The 20762-nt window shown below is 37.3% G+C and overlaps 1 protein-coding gene across 1 annotated transcript in view; it reads right to left on the bottom strand.

Moving 5' to 3' along the window:
- Nucleotides 1–6934: 6934 nt before the first annotated feature.
- WDR11 (WD repeat domain 11) overlaps nucleotides 6935–20762 on the bottom strand; it is a gene marked incomplete at its 3' end in the record, with an annotated part of 46089 nt that continues 32261 nt past the window's right edge. Inside the window, exons 20-30 of the mRNA XM_080348271.1 lie at nucleotides 18851–18959; nucleotides 18051–18113; nucleotides 16192–16257; nucleotides 15236–15407; nucleotides 14875–14970; nucleotides 13450–13615; nucleotides 12797–12894; nucleotides 11679–11824; nucleotides 10611–10738; nucleotides 9510–9636; nucleotides 6935–7061 (exon numbers count right to left, since the gene is read on the bottom strand). Of these exons, the coding sequence (XP_080204397.1) occupies nucleotides 6935–7061; nucleotides 9510–9636; nucleotides 10611–10738; nucleotides 11679–11824; nucleotides 12797–12894; nucleotides 13450–13615; nucleotides 14875–14970; nucleotides 15236–15407; nucleotides 16192–16257; nucleotides 18051–18113; nucleotides 18851–18959 (1298 nt within the window). The remainder of the gene's footprint in view (nucleotides 7062–9509; nucleotides 9637–10610; nucleotides 10739–11678; nucleotides 11825–12796; nucleotides 12895–13449; nucleotides 13616–14874; nucleotides 14971–15235; nucleotides 15408–16191; nucleotides 16258–18050; nucleotides 18114–18850; nucleotides 18960–20762) is intronic.

The following is a 20762-nucleotide window of genomic DNA, read 5'->3' as shown; positions in this document are numbered from 1 at the left end:
CATTAGACACAGCCAAAGTGCTCTAAAGATATGTCAGATTACCCAAAGAACGAAGAGCAGAACAGAAAAATCATTTGGGGTGATTCAAGGAGAAAAGAGTAATTAATATTATTTATATTCAAGAGAACTGGCTTATCTCAGTTCGCTCAGGAGAAACTGCAGAGTAATGACAGGGTGTTCTTGGCTCAGCAGAGATGTGGATGCTCAGAGAAACGTTTCTTCAGCACGTGGCTCTGGCTTTAGGTTTCCAACGAGGATGGTTCTGCCAAGTCTCCTCTGTCCAGCCAAACCCATGTGCTAACAGCAGAGCTCACAGCTCAGCCCTGCTTGTCTTCAGTCCCAAACCAACCAGCAGAGCAACAGATACATAACAAGAGAAGTGTCAAAAGCCACTCACCTCTTTAATTAGAAAAAGCTTGACTTGTTGTCCTGAGAAGCCAAGAAAAGCCTTTCTGATTTCATCTTCCATCATCAAAGGCCAGAAAGTTGTAAGGGTGCCTCTCATCACAGGGAAAGATGATTCTTAAAATATGAACTTATGCTCATTTGACTCTCAAAATACATAATTCTCTGGTTTCAAAGATAATTCCCCTGGCAGGACAAGGAGTGGAAATCCTGTGCAAAAGGACATGTAAAGCTGCCCTATTGATAACTGCGTACCAGTGCCCAGGATGCCCTTATCACCCAAAAGGGAATTTGAAACTTATTCCTCACAAGTATTTCCTCAGGCAAATGGAATTCCGTTAAAGCAGATAAATAACTTATTATTTAATAAAACATACATTCCATCCCTCGTTGTTCTCCAAATGTTACGACCATCACTTTAATATATGCTGTCTTGTTCCCAGGGCCATTTACTTCTGCAACAGAAAGGTGGCTGGTCACCAAACCTCTATGTAGAACACATGGAAAAAGTTCACCTAGGAGCCACATGGGAAGAAATTTGATCGAGGTTGCATAAAATCTGTTCTGACAAACACACATAAAAAAGGATGAAAATAGCTTCTTTTAGCCAAGATTATGAGTTTTACGAAAACTTGCAAATCTACAGCACAATGCACAGTGAGGAACTTACTGATGGAGTAAGTCAATGTCTTTTGAGAAGCTTTGTATTTTATAGCTGGAGTCCTGAACCACCCCCACTTGTATGTACAAAATTAAACACTGTGATAATGGTGGAGCAGCTTCCTCAGCAGAAACAGCGTGTCGAGGTGGGGAGAATGACAAAGCAGCCAGTGGTGCTCCTGGGCACAGCCAGGTTTGCATCTCCTCCTCTTCTCCTTCATTTCCCAGCATAAGACTGGAGCTTTTATTGTCACAGCGCCGTGCTAGAGATCCAGCTTGCTTGGTTTCATTTAGTGCTGCCATTTCTGTGCGTCTGTAGCAGGAAAGAAAGCAAAAATGGGAGGGTAGCACAGAAGCCGAGTTGAGACAGAACAGCCTGTTCACAGGGTCATCTTGCTGCCATTCATCTGTCCATAAATTCATACTCTGCACCTCATCTGAAAAACAGCTGCTTTGTAAAAAAGGGGAGAAAACAAAAAGAAAGGAAACAAAAGAAAAAAAGAAGGAAAAAAAAGCTTTCTCCCAAACATAAGAAATTGACATCAAACCCCACAAAAATCAAAACAAGTGTTCAGAGGTGGAGTCCTGAGAACCGAGGCTGGAAGGTAAGACCCACATTTGGACACGGTGAATAAGGACTACATGAGCTCAGTGATGTGATCAAAGATGTGGTGTTGGAAAATGACACCTGCAGTAGTTATCTGCAGAAAATGCTAGAGAAAAAGAATTACACAGTAAATCCAGACAAGAGATACAGAGCCTGGAGAAGATTATGTGGAAACCACCAACAAAACCTTCTGACATAACTTGGATATAAGGAGTAGATACTAGTCCTGCAAGAAACATACAATACCAGATGAATTTACTGCTTATATAAAGCATTACTAGAGACAGAAACCAAAAAGTGGCAGATATAGAAACTCAAAAAAAAAGAACATGGGTACTTGGCAATTGCTGTTATCTGGAATACAAAAAATAAATCTGTCTCTGTAGTAGAATACACTGAGTATTTGGAAATGTGCTGCAATGAGTTAATATTTTGTTTGTATTTAAGAAGTAGGCCTCCAAACCTGCATGTGTTGTACTGCAATTTGCAGTAAAAATATGTCTGAAAACTTAGAAAGAAAAGACATGTATGTAGATATATGGTAAACTTTCTATTAGTGAGCCTCTAGATCCTGCAGTCAGCAGGGATGTGAGAGCATCGCTGTGCAAATGCTGGCAGCTTCACCAAGAGGGGACTGTGAATATTACATATTATATTAACTGTGATCTATGAAGACATATGCTGTGCTTTTTTCTTCTTATTTTTTTGAGTTGTTACAAGCTACTGTAAAATTTGATTCACAAGCAGTGCTAGAAAAATACTTTCCAAGGGTCACCAAAATCCAGTATTATTCAGTCTCGGGCTGGATTAAAAACGCAGGCTTTACAGCAATGAAAGATTGACTCACTAGGGCCATAACTATGAACAAGTGTTTGAAACGAAATGACCACTCTCAAAAAATGCACAAAGACGACCTTCTTTTTGCAACTGAAATATGTTGCCTATAGCTTTTTATTAGTTACAGCAGGTGAAATAGGAGCCAGAGACGTCTAATATAACTCCATTATCTCCTGCTACTGTAGGGTGAAAAGTAATGACAAAACACTGCCCTTCTTTTTTAAGGCACCTGTTGGCATCTGGTTTGAACACTATATAACGCTGTCACTCACTAATCCACTGGAAAGCAGCCCCTGAAACAGTTTGCCGGTGGGAACCGCACTGAATGACGGTCAGTATTTGCTAAATGAAATGGTGGTGACAATGACATGGAAAAAGGTATTTTCAACTTATGGACCCGAATCCCAGAAAGAAAACCACTAGATTGGGCCAATAAAGTTGATCTGAAGAAGTGTTATTAATATTATAATTACAATTTTGTTCTTGTTATATTTAATATCAATACATACATTAATATGGTGTTTGTTGATAAAATTGACATTATATTATTAATATTATGATTATTAGTAGTATCCACACACTCATGCCTTTGTCACCTGCTGAGTTTGGAGTGCCACAGCCAGCCCTCACTCTACCCCGAGCATCTGACCATAAGCTGCTCCACAACATTGCGATTGCAATTGGGGGAAGTTTAACCTGTGATAAGGGACCATTTCAATGAACACCGTGGAAATAAACCCAGTGTCATGCAACTGATTATCTCAGGTTTCCAAGCCTGAAATCAAACTCCAGCTTCCCTTCCTCTGGCAGGTATAGGGGGGCACCACTTACCTTCTGTAATTGCATTTGGAATATCTTAGTTGGTTCTCTTCTCTCTGTAAATATGTTTTTCTTTTTCCTTTTCTTCCAGAATTATTGCATCCAAGCTGGAAAGCCAACTAGCATAAACAAAGCAAATAATAACAAGTTTAACAGAAACAAATCTAGAATATGTAAAGAATTAAATATATACATATATAGAGAGATAGAGAGAGATGCTCTAATTCATATATACTTACAGGTTTTGTACTGTGATTCTGCCAGAGCAGATGAAATCAGGTAGATAAGCCATAATCCCTTACAAGGTGTACCTACAACCTACACCAATTCATGACATTTTACCCTTTTCAGTATTCCATATTCTGGCTGTCTGGTCATTCCATTCCCAACTCATTACAAGTTAATTTGTTCAGATGGACTGAGGAGACAGCAAAATAATAGAGAGCTCTGAAAAGGTCAGTGTTCTCTATTAGAGGAGGTTGGAAGCTTTCTGGTAATTGATTCTTTAACACAGGCCGTATCTATGCAACTCCAGTCTCACTTCATTGTTTGTTATCATTAAAATTTACAGGAAGTAAATTAGTGTTTTCCATTTGAATTGTCAGTGTGCACTTTCACAGGATCACTTAATTCACTACACGTAATAAATACTTGTCAGAAACAAGGCGTTTAGAAAAAGGTAGACCTTGTCTTTTCATCGAAGGACAAAAATACAATACTTTGCACATGGATGGCAAAGTTTAATTCTGTGTATTGCCAACAGCTGCTCACTCTTTAGGGGAGGTTTCAGACTTACAAAGAACATTTGTAGACTGGTTCCATGGAAAATAACTTCAGTATGTCCAAATCCACCAATGTTCAGGTCTTATAATGATCCCTCTTCTCTCATTGAATCAATACATGTGGACAAAATACATCTTGCATGTGGAATAGCTTAAAATTTCTATGAGATCCCACCTACACAAAGCAACACAGGACATGCCAGCAACTTGTGCACATAGGTATGAACTTGGAAAAGACTTTGACTTATTTTTGTAGCTTCTTTTTTGGAAATGAACACATACTGTCTTGGCTATTTACTTTTTATTACGACAATCTTTGGAGAGGTGAGAACACAGTTCTGCTGAATCTCTTCATGAATATTAGATCTGTCACTTTCAAGCAAAATTCTTATGCCTTGATTATCTCCAAATATATCGGCAGCATCCATCCCCTGATTGTGTTTTGCCATTCTCCCACTCCCGCATTTAACAGGAGCCTTTCAAAATCCTTTTCCCCAGCCATTAAGAAAAAGGATTTTCAAAAAGATCTTACCTCTCCCATTCCATTTAAGAATTGCCAAGTTCTCCTCACTTCCCAAATTCCGTTAATTTCTTCTCATTCATCTTGAAAACTTCTGTTGAGCTTTGATACCTGTCACCACCTGCCTTAACTAAACAAGGAAAAAGAGACTGTTCTTCCATCTCTGTGCACTAAATTGCTGTGATATTCTCATGAACATAGGTTCCCCAGTTTAAGAAGAGTAAGGAATTACTGGAGGGAGTCCAGCAGCTATGAAGATAGAGGCCTGGAGCACATTTCTCATGAGGAGAGACTGAGAGAGCTGGGTCTGTTCAGCCTGGAGAAGAGAAGCTGAGAGGGATCTCATCAGTGCTTGTGAATATCTCCAGGGTGGGTGTCAAGAGGATGGACCAGACTCCTTTCAGTGGTGCCCAATGACAGGGTGAGGGGCAACAGGCACAGACTGAAGCACAGGAGGTTCCATCTGAACATGAGGAGAAACTTCTTTCCTGTGAGGTGCCAGATCCTGGCCCAGGCTGCCCAGAGAGGCTGTGGAGTCTCCTTCTCTGGAGACGTTCAAACCCGCCTGGACATGATCCTGTGTGATCTGCTCTGGTGACCCTGCGTGAGCAGGTGGGTTGGACTGGGGGATCTCCAGAGGTCCCTTCAACCCCAACCAGTCTGTGTGAAAAACTCTGATATGGCCTCAGCACAACCAATTCAAGACTATTTGTTTTCCTCCTCTCTGATTTTTCTGACTTAATACAGAAACTGTAGGAGCCAGCTTTCACTAGTCCTCCTACAGGGGAATGATGAACCAGTAAAGCTTAGCTCGTTCCTTTTTAATTATGTTTAAAATTTCTGCCTTCCAGCAGAACCAGATGAGATCCTCAGAAACCACCACAGCTGTGGCTCCAGCCTTCAGCGTTCAAGGAGAAACTGAACAACTACCAAGAAATCTCAGTTCAAAACTACTGCTGGGTCACTATCAGACTCAATAAAGAATTTATGTCACTACTTAGATCTACGGATACAAATTTTTTACCCAGAGCTCATTAATGAATTATCTTACCAGGGTTACATTAATATCAGAGTTGTGCTGAATTCTTCTGAGAAAGTAATAAATAAAATATTAAAATAAAAAAGGCCTTGCTCTTTGCCAAGCTGTTATTATTGTACTGCTCGGCAGCAATTACATTTTTAGTTGAGCTTTTAGAATACAATTTTGGGCAGCAAGTGATCACCCAAACCAAACCTCTTTCCCATTAAAGAATCCGTGATCATCCTTGTTTTGTGTCTCCAGGGCCAACTGCTGCAAAACATCGTCTCTTAGATTATTTACTCAGACACCGAATGCATCGACATTCTGGAGCAGCTTTCCTTGATGTATAATACATGCCGCTATCTGGCTGCAAAGGCTCTCAACTGGCAGATTGTGTGCATTTTAATGAAAGTAAATCACAAATAATTTGCAATATAGTACTAATTATTTTTTTATGCTGCAATAAAATAATTCATTTTGTCATTTTCTGTAATTATTCCCTGAATCAAATATATGTATATGAGTATATATGTGTGTATCTACATGCACACACACAATATATAACAATTTTTGGAGTACTTCAGAAACTGACCCAAGTTGGGTATTTTTGACACTTAATCGATATGATTAATTTACAGAGACTGCCTTTATTACGAGGCACACCATGCTCCAATTAAAACTCTAATTAGGGCTTGCTTATACTGAAGCTAAGCTGCTAGACTATTTTCTAGACTTTTTAATTACAATTAGAACAAGAAAATCCATTATCCTAAACCTGAAATTATTTGGAGTTCCTTTCTTTAAGAATCACACCAGGAACTGAAAAAAACAGCCTTGTTTTTAAAATTAAGTACTACTGATAGAGTCCCATGATAACATTTACCAGAAGCTTCTCTCAGGTTGTAGAACCACTCGTTGAGTGTGAACACACAGATGGAGAGAGAAAATGTCTGCAGGATGGAATGAGCTTCACATATACACATTTCAGAATATGTCACTGAGACTAAGACAACTTATGAATCCTTACAGACTCAATCATACGCCTGGTTTTCTGCTGGTCATACAAGTACAAAATGGTTCATATAATATAAAGAAAGGGGTCACCCTCACTAGTTATGCTGTAAGGTGTTCTCCATCTACAACCAAAATAATCTTATTTATGGGCAAAGGTCTTGACCTTTTGCAATAGAATCTTAGAACAACTACTGAATAATCTGCACTGATAATCAAACAATACACAAACAACAATCAATACAAGACTGATGATCAAAGACGAATAATCTCTATACATTGGCTCGCAAACCCAATTCCTCTGTTGTTTCTTCCTTGCCAGGAATGGTCAAACGCAGGTTCCAGAATTTTGGCTGCGTTAGAGACTTCGCTGTTGACAGAAGCTTCAAAGTGCAAAACCTGGAAAAAGCAGATTATGAACTTCATCTACCTCTTGAACAGTTCGCAGTGGTTTGAGGAAGGAATTCGCAAATGCATTTGAAGGAGTTAAAGTCGTATTTATTGGAAACTTGAAAAAAATCATTCAGTTCACATTCTTTGCATGTTCCAAACTCTCAGAAAGTGCTGACAATGTCCCGCTCTAATTTAACCTGTACAAATTTCATGTTTGCTAGTTAAGTTTGTGGATTAATACTACTCAAAACCAACATTTCATTAGTACTAATATGGAAAATATGACTAATACATAGCACAGATAATCACCTCCTCTACTAAAACCAGTCCTGAGCACTGTCCCAGTCCAGAAGGCAAAATGACAATGACACAATCTGCATTCAAACCCAGTACAACAGATTACTTTTTTGTATTAAATGAAGACACAAAGAGATTTTTAAAGTTTGTTTTTATTATTGTAGTGCAACCGCATTACTATCTAAATAAACTTTTCACTCACTTCTATACTCTATTTTCATCATAAAGGTTTCAGCTGGGAACATTACGCAGTATTCCGCAACCTTCACACTTTAAAGTTTATAGAAACATTCAGAAGTTTATAGAAACATTCAGTATTTAAAGGCCTTTGCGATGTGTTGGTTTTTAAACATTACATTTGTAAATCCAAAAGTATATTAAAGCAGAGACCTGGAGACCCACTGACAAACAATTCTTCATGGTCCATGAAAGAACAAGTTTGCATGTGCTCACATTAACTCTGCAGTAGCCTTGGCCATGAGTACTGCTACCAAAATCAAAGAGGAGGAACTGAGGAGTGATGTAGTAGTCAATGAGAGCCAGAAATTAGCTTTTTGTTAATTACAATTAATTATGCTCAACTCTGTTGCCCACCAACTGAAGGCAAATTTCATTGTGTCCTTACTTTCCCCAAGCTAAAGTAACTATATAAGCCTTGTCGACAATACATTGAACAGAAAGTACGTTGTAGCGTATGTAAGATGTCGAAAGCATAAGATACATTGCAGTTAAAACACTTTTTTGTTTAGAACAATGAAACTCACATTTTCAATTTGTATGAAAACATCATTATTGTAAAGCCCAACCATTCAAATTTTATCAGAAACGCTATTTTAGATTTGAATTAAAAGGTTTATGGAGTTAAAGAGACTTCCTGAAATTGGTGCTCGTCTAGGAAGGCATGGAAAATACTATCCACAAATACTTGAATATAAGGAGAATCCAATACAGTATTACTTTAAGTAGACAAGCCATTAATTATAATAAAATGAGAGACCTTTTTACACAATATGACTCTTTTCACTGTTTTGTATTGAACTTTAGTATCTCCAGCAACTTGGTATAAAGAATACTCTTTATTTTTTAGCCAAGACCACTTTTCACATGCCACAGTCTTCAGTTTGCAAGGGCAATTTAGCATCAGCATCCAATGTAAAATTTCTCAGTCAATCAATAATAAATAGAAAGGATACATCTGGCACAAGAAACAATCACGAAAACGAGTACTTAAATATTGAAATACTGGCCAAAAATGAGAAAAGATGTTTTTGGTGGCATCCCTAAGTATCTGGACCATAAGAAGTGTTACCACAGAAGCATCTAATTAGACAGCCAACATTGTGGATTTGCACAATGTGTTTTCTACCTGTTGTTAATCATGCATGGAATAACAAACACAGCAATGACTGAATATTCTGCAGGAGTCTACCTGGCTGCTTTTGAGGTAGGATCCATCCTTCCATCCCATGAACCAGCACAATTTAGTCCCTAAGGTGTGCAAGGAGCGCACACTTTGGAATAACATGAACTATAACAATACCTTAATTGAAAAACAGGACGTTTCACGGATTTTTGGAATGTTAGGAGACTTTCGTAAGTAAAACTGTTAAAGGTTCCATTCAAACAGTTATTAAAATGACAAGTGAGTGAGTGAAGTGATTTAAAACAAGAGGACTTTTGAACAGAAAAATTGGATTGAGAAAACAATGTTTCAGGAAAGAATGGTGTGTTTTGTGATCTGTATTTATTCTTTAAATATATTTATATTTTTATAGTACAGATTGAATCATTTATACATACAAATACAACAGCAGTAAAGAACTATAAAGATTTGATTTTTAGAAGTAAATGGAGTAGACTTTTACACAGGTATAGAACCCTTTTAGCAAATTTTTGACTTCTGGTATAGTTGAAAAAGTTGGAAATAGTATTGTTTAATTTTATCATAGGCTTCTTTCCCCTCTCATGAAAACAAAGACAATTTTAACAAAAAAAAACAAACATAAAACCGTTCTTAATCTTGCATCCACACACATTTAACAACATTTGCTCAAATCACAGATATCAGCTATTACAGTGATTCAAGAAGAAGTATTTTCACGCAATGGAATCTTAGTCCGAGAGAGAACCCAAATCTCATCAACAAGAAATTCTTACTCTTGTGTCACGTCCTCTTTAGGCTGTTTGAGCTCAATGAGTAACTCTTTCCCAGCTTCTCCTGCTTTTGAGGCAAAGAGAACAGCTCCCTGCTTAAAGCCCAGGAGCTTCAAGCTTCTGGCATAATCTGCGTATACAGCATGGATCAATTTATGTAAATGAAGCATTAAGGAAAATATAAATGCATAGAAAAATGAAAAAAAATGAGAATTTTTTTTTCCTCCTCACTCTTAGTTTTCCCAAGGTGAAACTGCTGAACGTTGGTGCCAATTGTGCTAACTCAATATTTCTCAGCACAAATAAAGGCACAACTGTCACTTTAAATTCTGCTACTGAATGCACATTAGCATTTACCATGCAATACGCAGAGTGCTATAAATGAAACCAGGTACTTATGCTTACATGAAATGTATCTACCATAATGCTATATCACAACTCGCAAAAGAAATTAAGAAATGGTAAGTATTTACACACTTAGTACTGACTTTTGTACAAGTTGAAATCAGTGATGACTCCATAAAACACCATCAGGTATTACTTACATATGCATTATTATTTGTTGAATATACCTAAACACAAAATTTAAAGCAACTGTTCAGAATTTCCAGAACACCAGGTTAGATGTGCAGACTGTAGTAAGCAAAATTTTAGATACCTTTGAAAATACTTACTGCATTTTCAGCTCATCTGATCTTGACCTTTAATTTTGTTTTCACTGTCGCAGAACTGACTCCTTCATAAAAGATTTCAATCACTCAAATGCTATGTTGGTGTACAGAGGGGTTCAACAGGTGGGGATTTTTTTTCCTGAGGTACAGTGTTTAGAAGATACCTGAACCACTGATTTCACTACACAGTTGGGAATAATCATTTCCAAATTCTGCAAAGAACATAGTAAGGTATTTATTTTTTTCACTTTTAGTTTGTTTTGCAGTGCCACAGGCCTCACAGAGCACAGGAGGTAACTATGGATTTATGCAAATGACACCTTTTCTCTTGTTTCCTTACACTTCCTTCAAACTAAACAACCAGGAAAATACAAACAGGAACTGCTGTTCCTGTGCAGCTCCATTCACCTAACACTGGCTCATATATACTCACTGTGTATAAGTATACAGATGCAAAAACAGGATTGCAGAAAAAGGATATTTGTATCATCATTAACTTCAATCGCCCCATACTTCAGACAAGCTTCAACAAATAAAGCTGCTCTATCGAAGTACCTCATACTGTTAAATGGAAAAAGAAAGAGAATAATTTGTTAGAGTAGGTAAGAAAAGTATTCCAAGACATTGCATCAAAACACTCGCACACAGGCTTCCTAAAATTTTACAGTGAGTGCATGGCAGAGAACAGTGGTACCCTGCTCCTGAGCAGTACGTAGGAACAGGTCACACTGTCCCACGTCCCACCTTGTGCTCCCCTCGCACCTGTTCACCTGGCATTGCCATCTCCCTAAGTTTCTTACACCCCCCCAGCCTCCTTGAACGCAAGGAACTGACATTTGATGGAAAATTTTTGAGAGCTCAGATTACTCAGAAATAATCGTAGCTACTATTAACTGTTACTGCTTTGTCAATGGGTGTTATCGATCTTAAAGCATGTAGCAAATTAAATGCCAGGACATCTACTGAAACTGCAATGGAATCATCAGTTCCAGCATACAGAAACAATGCGCTGCTGAGATTAAAGTTAGTTAAAGTAAAACATAAAATCCTAGAACTGTTTGGTTGGAAAAGACCTTTCAGATCACTGAGTCCAAACATTAACCCAGCACTGCCAAGTCCACCACTACCCCATGTCTCCAAGAACCTCATCTACATGTCTTTTGAACTCCTTCAGGGATGGTGACTCCACCACTGCCCTGGGCAGCCTGTTCCAATGCCTGACAACCCTTTTCAGGAAGAACTTTTTCCTAATATCCAACCTAAACCTCCCCTGGTACAACTTGAGGCCATTTCCTCTCATCCTATCACTTGTTACTTGGGAGAAGAGACCAACACCCTCCATGCTCCAAGCTCCTTTCAGGCAATTGTAGACAGTGACAATGATAAAATAGAAACAAACGTCAGAAATCAAACTGCAGAACCCTCCCTCCCTCTGTGTAACAAATGCTAAAATAACCATTTTAGACAAGACAAAATACAGATTGTGCTCTTTCATCTTTACCTGTGCAACATCTCTGCAACTTTTGTAAAGCACCCAAGTGACAAGAGGACCAGAATGGCTTTGGACTTCTGGTTGACTTGTGGAGAGCAAAGGTGATCCACCCAACGCTTCAACACGTCAGCACACTCCTCCGAGTTCAAACGAACCTGTGAGAGATGGGAAAACCTGTTATGAATTTGCAGCTACTAACTAAAGACAGCACTCTATGTCTGGGTTTTTGTGTGCGTGTGTTTTATCTTTTCAGTGAAATACTTTAAGCAGAAGTAAAAGCATCTGAAACTACCAGTTTTAATATAAAAAGTACACATGCCTTGAGTGAATACAATATGAAGAAAAACTAGAAATATAAGGTACAAAAATGTACCTTATATTTCAGGTCACTCCACATTACATGTGATTAACATGATTTTTAACACAAGGCTTTTCTAAACTCTCAAATATCAAGAAATTAGAAATCTTCTTCCTTTACTGAACATCTTTATTTTTCTTAACACTTAGAAAACCTGAGTATGAATTTTTCTATACTTTTTGCATGAAACACAAATTTTAATTAGAGACACTGAAAGACGATCCTTAATGAGTCCTGTCCATTATAATTTGGAGAATTAATTCTGTATTTAGGTACTTTTACTGTTATTGCATCTGCATAGCAAAACAGAAGTCAATGCAAATCTAATGTAGTTGATGCTAACTTTAAAATCAGCACCCATGCTACATGGAGCTCAGCACAAAGTCATTGCCTAATTACTTATCAACTTCAGGAATGTTTTTCTGTAGTTCATTATGAACTCAGTACTCTACAGGTACATGCAACTTCACGAACCACTGCTCAAATATTAGAAAATTGAGTATTCCAAACATTTTCAGGTCCCAATCTCGTCACTCGGATGACAAGGGCAGACCTCTGCAGTCAAAAGGCTGAAGAAGAATACGTCAACACTGGCTGAACACACTGGCTTGTTATAGCTCACTACATGGAAAGAACTCCTGATGATATTTCAAATCAATGCTCCAGTTTTTTAATTCTGGAGAACTTAAGCACTGTCATCAGCCTTCATACCTACATACACTAAGTAGGTCATTTATGTTAGCAAACTGAAAATTGAGAAATTACATACCTTTGCAAGCCATGCTGCACGATTCCATTCACCATAAGTTTGCAAGTAGCGACAGGCATCAGCAGCCTTATCGATCAGACACAGCAACTGCACACCCTCTGGAAAATGAAAAGCACACTGTATAATACAAGTGGTAATTGTCCACAGAGTAGAAAGTATTTTTTCCAGGCAAGTATAGACATTTTTAGCTTCTCTGCATGTCTTTGAATATTTTGGTCAATCGCCATACGGTGAACATCTCTTGCATTAAGCAAAACTAACCTGTACATATCAGAAAACACATTTTGAAACACGTTCTGAACTGGAAAGGAAACCAAGTCTGCATCTGTCTATATGACACCAATTCTTAATTCATTCTTTAATTAGGGAAGTGAAAATATGTAGCTTAATGTGCTCAGCCTCAGCAAACAAGTGCTAAGAGAATTATTGTAGAAATACGTTTTCCAGTGAAAAGAAATAAAACCAAGTTGAACTTTATAACTGAGTTACTGATAATTTTTGTGTGAACTACTTTAGGTAGTGCACACTATACCATATGCAAGACATAAGATCTATTACAATAGGACTTTCTCCTCTTCCATCTCCATCAGTAGCCCTAATAAGATCAGAATTACTAGTTGATAAACAAACAGAAAATTCAAGCCCCATTTTACCTGCAAGCTTTCCATTGGCGATCATGTTGGTTGCTACCAGTTTAATGGTACTTTGAGATGGACCTGATGAGGTGACAGTTGTGACCAAGCAAGCTTTGAGTGAATCGCAGTAATAATGTGCATTCTCTGAACTTGTTTCTAACAACAGTTGTACTGCTCTGTCAGTCTGGCAAGAGAACAAAAAATATAACTTTGACCACAACATAGTGACTTGTATTTAAAAGTCTTTATATTTGTACCCTTTTTAAGACATAGAACAAATAATAATGAAAGTTACTCTAAAAGAGACTATAAAAATATCTGGCAGCATAATAACTAAGATTCTATTTCAATAAGACATCTTTAATCTCAAACTAACATTTCTAGAAGAGGTCTAAGAAAAATGTAATTGAAAATATTTATTTCCTTGTTTGCATAAACTTTTGCAGAGCTATAAAAGGAACAGAAGCATTTAAAATACACAGAGAGAAATGAAATTGTAAAGATGCAGCTACTGGCCAGGATCTCAAGGAATGATTCAATACCTGTTATTTTAAAACAGAGGTAGATTTCATCGATTTAAAATGTTAGCTACAGCTGAGCACCTAATCAGGGAGGCTCATTACACTGGCTGCAGACACCTGTCCCCAAGTGGAATGAATCACTGCAGGCACAACATCTCTGCCTATTACTAAAAATGATGTGGTCGATTTGGTGAGATTAGTCAAGCTGATGGCTTAGGTAACTACAGAAATAATAAAAAGCCACATTAAATCCATATTAAAATCCAGCAGAGTGATTTAATAAACTGGCATTTTAAAATTTCAAGAAATTAGCATTTTAAACAGACTATCTTTAGACTAAATATTTCTGGTGTGTTTTACTGGTAACATTTGTTGACAGGCTCTAATGCACAGTGGCATAGAAATCATTAAAGTTCAAGCTAATTGTTTCAGGGCTATTTTTTGGAAATGGATGCAGCACAACTGCATTAGCAGGGAACAGCTCATGATATAAACTGCAACAACATTCTTATCAGGGTCTCAGTGAGCAGCTCGGTACAGTGTCTCACTGCAAATCTGCCAAAAGCTTAGTACATCCTTTCCTACCTAAAATGAGAGTACTGAGCACAGGCTGAGTTATCCCAAAGATGTTAAGTTTTAGCTTTTTCTGAGAAACTCCAAATGTAATTTTTCTTTTCTAGTGACAAAATGGAAATAATGTTTTTTATAGGGTTCCCATGAAAATGAAATAGTCTGAAGAAGATAACACCCAATGTTACCATATACAATGTCATTACAGAGATTCTGCTGTGCAAAAACTATGTACTGGATCAATAAAGGTATGAAACAACACATATGAGTTAAACAAAACTTCAGTCAAATAGGATAAGTACGTAAAATGGACAGGGAAGAAGAATAAAAAATTCAAATATTACCCACAAACCTGGCCCAAGAGAAGAAGCTGATCAGCACATTTCCTGGTATGATCATATGTTGATCTCTTCACTTCCTGGAGATTTACCCTTTCAAGTTGGAATTTCTGCGCAAAGAAAGAGAAATACTTCAAATGTAAGACTACCACAAGAAATAAAAATGAGCATTTAAAAGGTACAGAAGTATTTTGAGAGTTTCTGGAACACTCCCTATTTTTAAATAATAGGGAATGATTTAATCCAGAGTGGTTTATTCCTAATAAAAGTGAGATATGTGTAGCGAAAAGCTGTAAGGTAAGAAGGTTAAAATGCTGAGCGTTCGTTGTGCTGATGACATTCTTATTAATTATATTTTTGAACTCCTTGAAATACCTGGAAGTAATAATTTTCACACAGTATGTCATAGCAGATATCCAAGGGATTAACCAACTGCTCTGGAAGGACACCTGTGTCTGCTGGTTTTTCAGGCTTTTCCTGGGATAAGCTGTGCAAATAGTGGGCAGCAATGGTCCAGAAATGCAGTTCTGATTCATCCCCATAGAGTCTGAGAAAACACAAATCAGGTCATGAAATATGTTTGTGTTTCTTCATATGCCACGTAAAAATATTAGACATTTAAAATATCTTCTTACAAAGACCATGCTTTCTTGTGGGCACCACAAGTACTTTGCGTTGTGAATGGGACAAACTACATGAAAAGCAGCAGCAATTACATTCAGCAAGTAGATAAGTAGGAGATTGGGCAGAAAACTCACAATAGCAATTAAGCCTAGTGAGTATTCAGCATCTAAATAGGTAGATATTTATATTTTATTATAATTTTACTTATTTTATTTTTACACTTAATCACTACTATCTTCTTTCAACTACACAAAAGTTATTAAGTTTGAAAACATTTCTGAATATAGACAGACTAAAATTAGCTACAGTTTAGTCAGAAGAACAACACCGAACAAATCCATTTAAAATAAAAACCAGGCCTTCCCTGTTTGCATATAAACCATTGTGCGCTGTGAAGTTCTGAGTCACATTTTTGGACATTGTACAACTCAATGTAACGTAGTTATCAAACTGCATTTATGAAAGTACCACCAAGACTGAAGGAAGTTCTCTGCATCCAGCAAGCAAATAAAACTGTTTCTGCAGGGTAACATTGCCACTGTCCGTCTTGAAACCACTTGAATATGTCAGTAACAAAGTACTTCAGGAATTGCACCCAGCTAAAGGAGAATTAGTTGAGTACTTAAACTTAAAGCACATGCATATGCATTAACAGGATCAAGCTTTTATTAGGAAACAATCACTATAGTTATCTGAATCTCTCCTACCTGGCAACCAGGAGACATCTCTGCAAGAGAGTAAAATCTGGATCAAGCAAAAGTTTCTTTATGTCACTGCAAAAGGAGAAAGCCAGAAATAAACTGTAAAATGCCCTGCAACTTGTTTTGTTTGGTCGGTTTTGAACACAAATAGGATATATCGCCTACAAACTGAAAAACAAAACACAACCAGAAATACACAATCTCTTTTCTGAACTGAAAAAAAGCATCTATCGAAACAACTACAACGGGAAGTTGACATAATTTGAAATATAATTGATGTCAAGGAGCACATCACTCTACCAGTTTAAATACAAACAGTGAGTTTGTCAGGAACATCTTATTCTTGTAATAAAAGGAACCACCACAAGGGTGTACACAAAGCCATAAATTAGTCTGCAGTGATTCTACCAACTACAAGATTAATTCAATTACAAATAACTTTGCAAGTGTGTAGTGCCATAGCATATGAGATCCACATGCAGGAATTTAGGTTTTCTAAATATGTTTCAGACTGGACAAAAATACGCTCAGTTATCTTTTCCATCCTTCTAAATGAAAGGACAAAAGGAAAATGGAAAAACTTCTGCTTACTGGCTTTATATATAATTTTCATTGTTCAAATGGAATGACAAAATCTCTTTTCTTTGTAAGAAGAGCAACATGCATGAACATTACTCTGGAAGTGTATCTTAGAATTGTTCATCTTCCTCAGAGCTTAAATATCTTAACAAAACTTGGAGTACTTAAGTATCAGTGTCCAATACGGTCTGGACCAACATCGAAGAACCAGATATCACTGAGAAGTACTGCCTAAAAATTTATGAATGCTCACTGGTCAGCTACAAATCACACACTAACCCTAATCACAACTTTAACTGTTGTTGTCAGCTACTGCTATGATAAGTCAACGTTAAAAATTCAATACTGACTTCCATCACACTTTATACATTCAGAACAGGACATCTGGACTGTTTGGTCAATAATTAACAAACCATTTTGAGATAGTTTCCTTATTTGAAAATATATATTGGAGATTGTATTATGGTTTATTTTTAATTAGAAAAAATAGAAATGAAAATTTAAAAATTTTACTAATGCACTACCTTTAAGATTAGATTAATAAAAATTAACCGTGTTTAAAATAAAAGCTGTTGTTACTCAAGCTATTTTTCAGAGAGGCAATAAGCATTCTTTCTTCATTCAGTTGTGAATTGCCACAAATTTCAGGTTTTTGCCTTCACAGTATCACAGTATGTTTGGGATTGGAAGGGACCTCAAAAGATCATCCAGTCCAATCCCCCTGCTGGAGCAGGAACGCCTGGGTGAGGTCACACAGGAACATGTCCAGGCGGGTTTGAATGTCTCCAGAGAAGGAGACTCCACAACCCCCCTGGGCAGCCTGTTCCAGGTTCTGTCACCCTCACTGAGAGAAGTTTTTTCTCAAATTTAAGTGGAACCTCTTGTGTTCCAGCTTGATCCCATTACCCCTTGTCCTATCATTGTTTGCCACCGAGAAGAGCCTGGCTCCATCCTTGTGGCACTCACCCTTTATATATTTATAAACATTAATAAGGTCACCCCTCAGTCTCCTCCAAACTAAAGAGCCCCAGCTCCCTCAGCCTTTCCTCATAAGGGAGGTGCTCCACTCCCTTAATCATCTTTGTTGCCCTATGCTGGACTCTCTCCAGCAGTTCCCTGTCCTTCTGGAACTGAGGGCCCAGAACTGGACACAATATTCCAGATGTGGTCTCACCAGGGCAGAGTAGAGGGGAAGGAGGACCTCTCTCGATCTACTGACCACCCCCCTTCTAATACTCCCCAGGATGCCATTGGCTTCTTCAAATATTAATAGGGAAAATTCTTACTTGGACAATGAATTCAACTGCTCCTGAAGAAGGTTTTTAATATTTTCATTCTCTGGGTAATCACTGTATTTAAAAAAAAAAAGAAACAAAAACGTCAGAATTATCTGAAATGGAAAAGTGTTACTGGTAGGAGAAAAACAGAGGAACATATATGGAAAAAATCTTTCATGTTCTTATGGTGAGCCATTCATGCAATATTCTTTGTCTAGATACTAGCTCCAAAATAGTAACAAGTGAATGGTTTCGCTTTCTCTCAACCTCAGAGTCAGTGCCATCAATGTTTCTTTTCCCACTTCCATTCATTAACCTTGAAATGAGTGAAAATGACAATGCCTGGCCCAGTATTACATGATGAACACAATAAAAGACACCGAGAGTTGCTCCTACTATGAGGTGAAGCGCAGCTAAGAGTAAAGATGGACCCATCAGTGAGACTTTCAATTATACTGCAAGAACCAACTCTGACTATTCTTAGTTAACTTCCTGAACAAAGAGAACATACAGTCGTTCTCTAAAGTAATATAACCTGTAAATGACATTAAAATATTGCCAGTACCCTAAAGGAGACAGCAGTTTTCAACAGCCAAGGGCTACTGAAAGTCAAAAGAAATAAAACACTTGCCCTTAAAGTCTTTTCTATTCATGACTTTTAGTAATAAATAGGGAAGCTATTATCATTTTACTGTCCCAAAGAGTGAGGAAACTTATACGTCTAACAGCTTTGCACAGAAAGACTACTAAAAGATGCAGGATTTAAAACAATAATAATATTTTGTATAAAGACACATATTTCTTCTTACATATTCATAATATCTAGAGAGTACTTCTCATTCCATGGCTGATGCAACAAGAATGCTTTTAAAGCTAATGAAGCCCTTGGAACAAGCAGATAGGGACACCATGCAGGTTCTGAAACAAAAGGGAAAAGATTAATTGTTGAGTGGCTAATGTGCAATAACACCCTGTTCTGTAACCATAAAATGTACCACCTTGTTCACAAGCACCAGAAGAAAATCACAAATCACAGGCTTTTCATATACACAGCAGAGGTTACTAAACATAAAGGCTTATCTTGAAACACAGGGAAAAACATTTCATGGAAGGTACAGCATTATCAACCACACTCAAATGAGAATTTCAGGACATTCCGTATTGACTTTAACCATAGAGTCCTGGAATAGATCATATTGGCATTAATTAGAGCTGTATACGATGATTATTGCTACTTCAAGGACATACTAGAAAATAAGTACAGCTATACCAAAATGTAACATAATACATGTTTTAGTTTTGCTTTGCAACCACAGTTTCTACAGTGTAATACAAGGATTAATACCTATTATCTGAAAAGGATGGGGTAAGGTTTAATACATGTCTATATTAGCAAAAAAATATGATGAAAATTACACTTCTAGCTCTTGTCATGCAAATCAGAAGTTAGTAAGTCTGTATTCAGTACAAGGTTTGGATGATACTCAGTAACTGTTACCCAATGACTTAGGAGAAAAACAAGTACCAAGCAGCTACATTATTAAATATTCAGTGATTCTCTGTACTTCATATGCACCGAATGATGTAGGAATCTTGTAAATGTGATTTTGTAATTAAAAGATTATCACAGTGCATAGGCAGGATGGTTAACTCACAGGGAACCTTAACCCTGGCATATCCTAATTTCAGTGTGCTTGGTTTTAGAACATTAATTTTTATAGCTTAATATTACAGAACATTCATTTGATGGTAAAAATAGCTGTGATAAATGATGTGTTTTCTCAAATATCCCATATCACAGCTCCCCACATCCCAATTTTGTTTATTACATATGTCTTAGTCAGAATCTACATGTTTTAAGGAAATATTATGAGTAAAGGCAGGATTGACCAAAAAGACCAAAACAAAAGCAGTTATTTGGAGCACCAATAGCAAAAAAATAGGAAAATGTAGCTTAGTTAACTATTTAAATAGTTAAATATTTTCATTCCGTTCTTAAACATGTGGCAAAAAAGTCAAACAGCACTGGTTTTGCTAGTCTAGAGTTCAGTGGGAACATCTATTCTGAAAAGCCACGGATCAGTCTACAAACTGGAAATATCAGAAAAGACATTTTCACACTTTAACAAATGTTTCAAAATCATGCAAAGAATATCAATGACATCGGTAGTGATACTCAGTTGACGTACTGAGGCTTTTTAAGTCATCTTGCTAGACACCTGTACAAAACACTCTTATTTTGTTAATTTATGTTCCAATTAAGATATTTTAAAATGTAGTTTATTTAGGAGATTAAACGTGCACCAAAAAAAACCATTCATCCCTAAGCCTACCAAATTTACCTGTATAAGCCTACCAAATTTACCTGTATCTATGAAAACAACTATAGGGACACCTAATCATATATATATGACAATTCTGTGTTCTAACAGAAGCACTGAATATTTTTGTGGTCCACCTTCAAAATGAAATATCCAGCAGTCTCAGAATCACAGAATCGACTGGGTTGGAAAAGACCTCAGAGATCATCAGGTCCAAACCTTGGTCCAACTCCAGTCCATTTACTAGATCATGGCACTAAGTGCCATGTCCAATCTCAGTTTAAAAACCTCCAGGGCTGATGAGTCCAGCACCTCCCTGGGCAGCCATTCCAATGCCTGACCACTCTCTCCATAAAGAATTTCTTTCTAATATCCAGCCTAAATTTCCCCTGGCAGAGCT

Source organism: Nesoenas mayeri, assembly GCF_963082525.1.
Source record: "Nesoenas mayeri genome assembly, chromosome: 7".
NCBI lineage: Eukaryota > Metazoa > Chordata > Aves > Columbiformes > Columbidae > Nesoenas > Nesoenas mayeri.
This window is presented reverse-complemented; position numbering and strand designations above follow the sequence as displayed.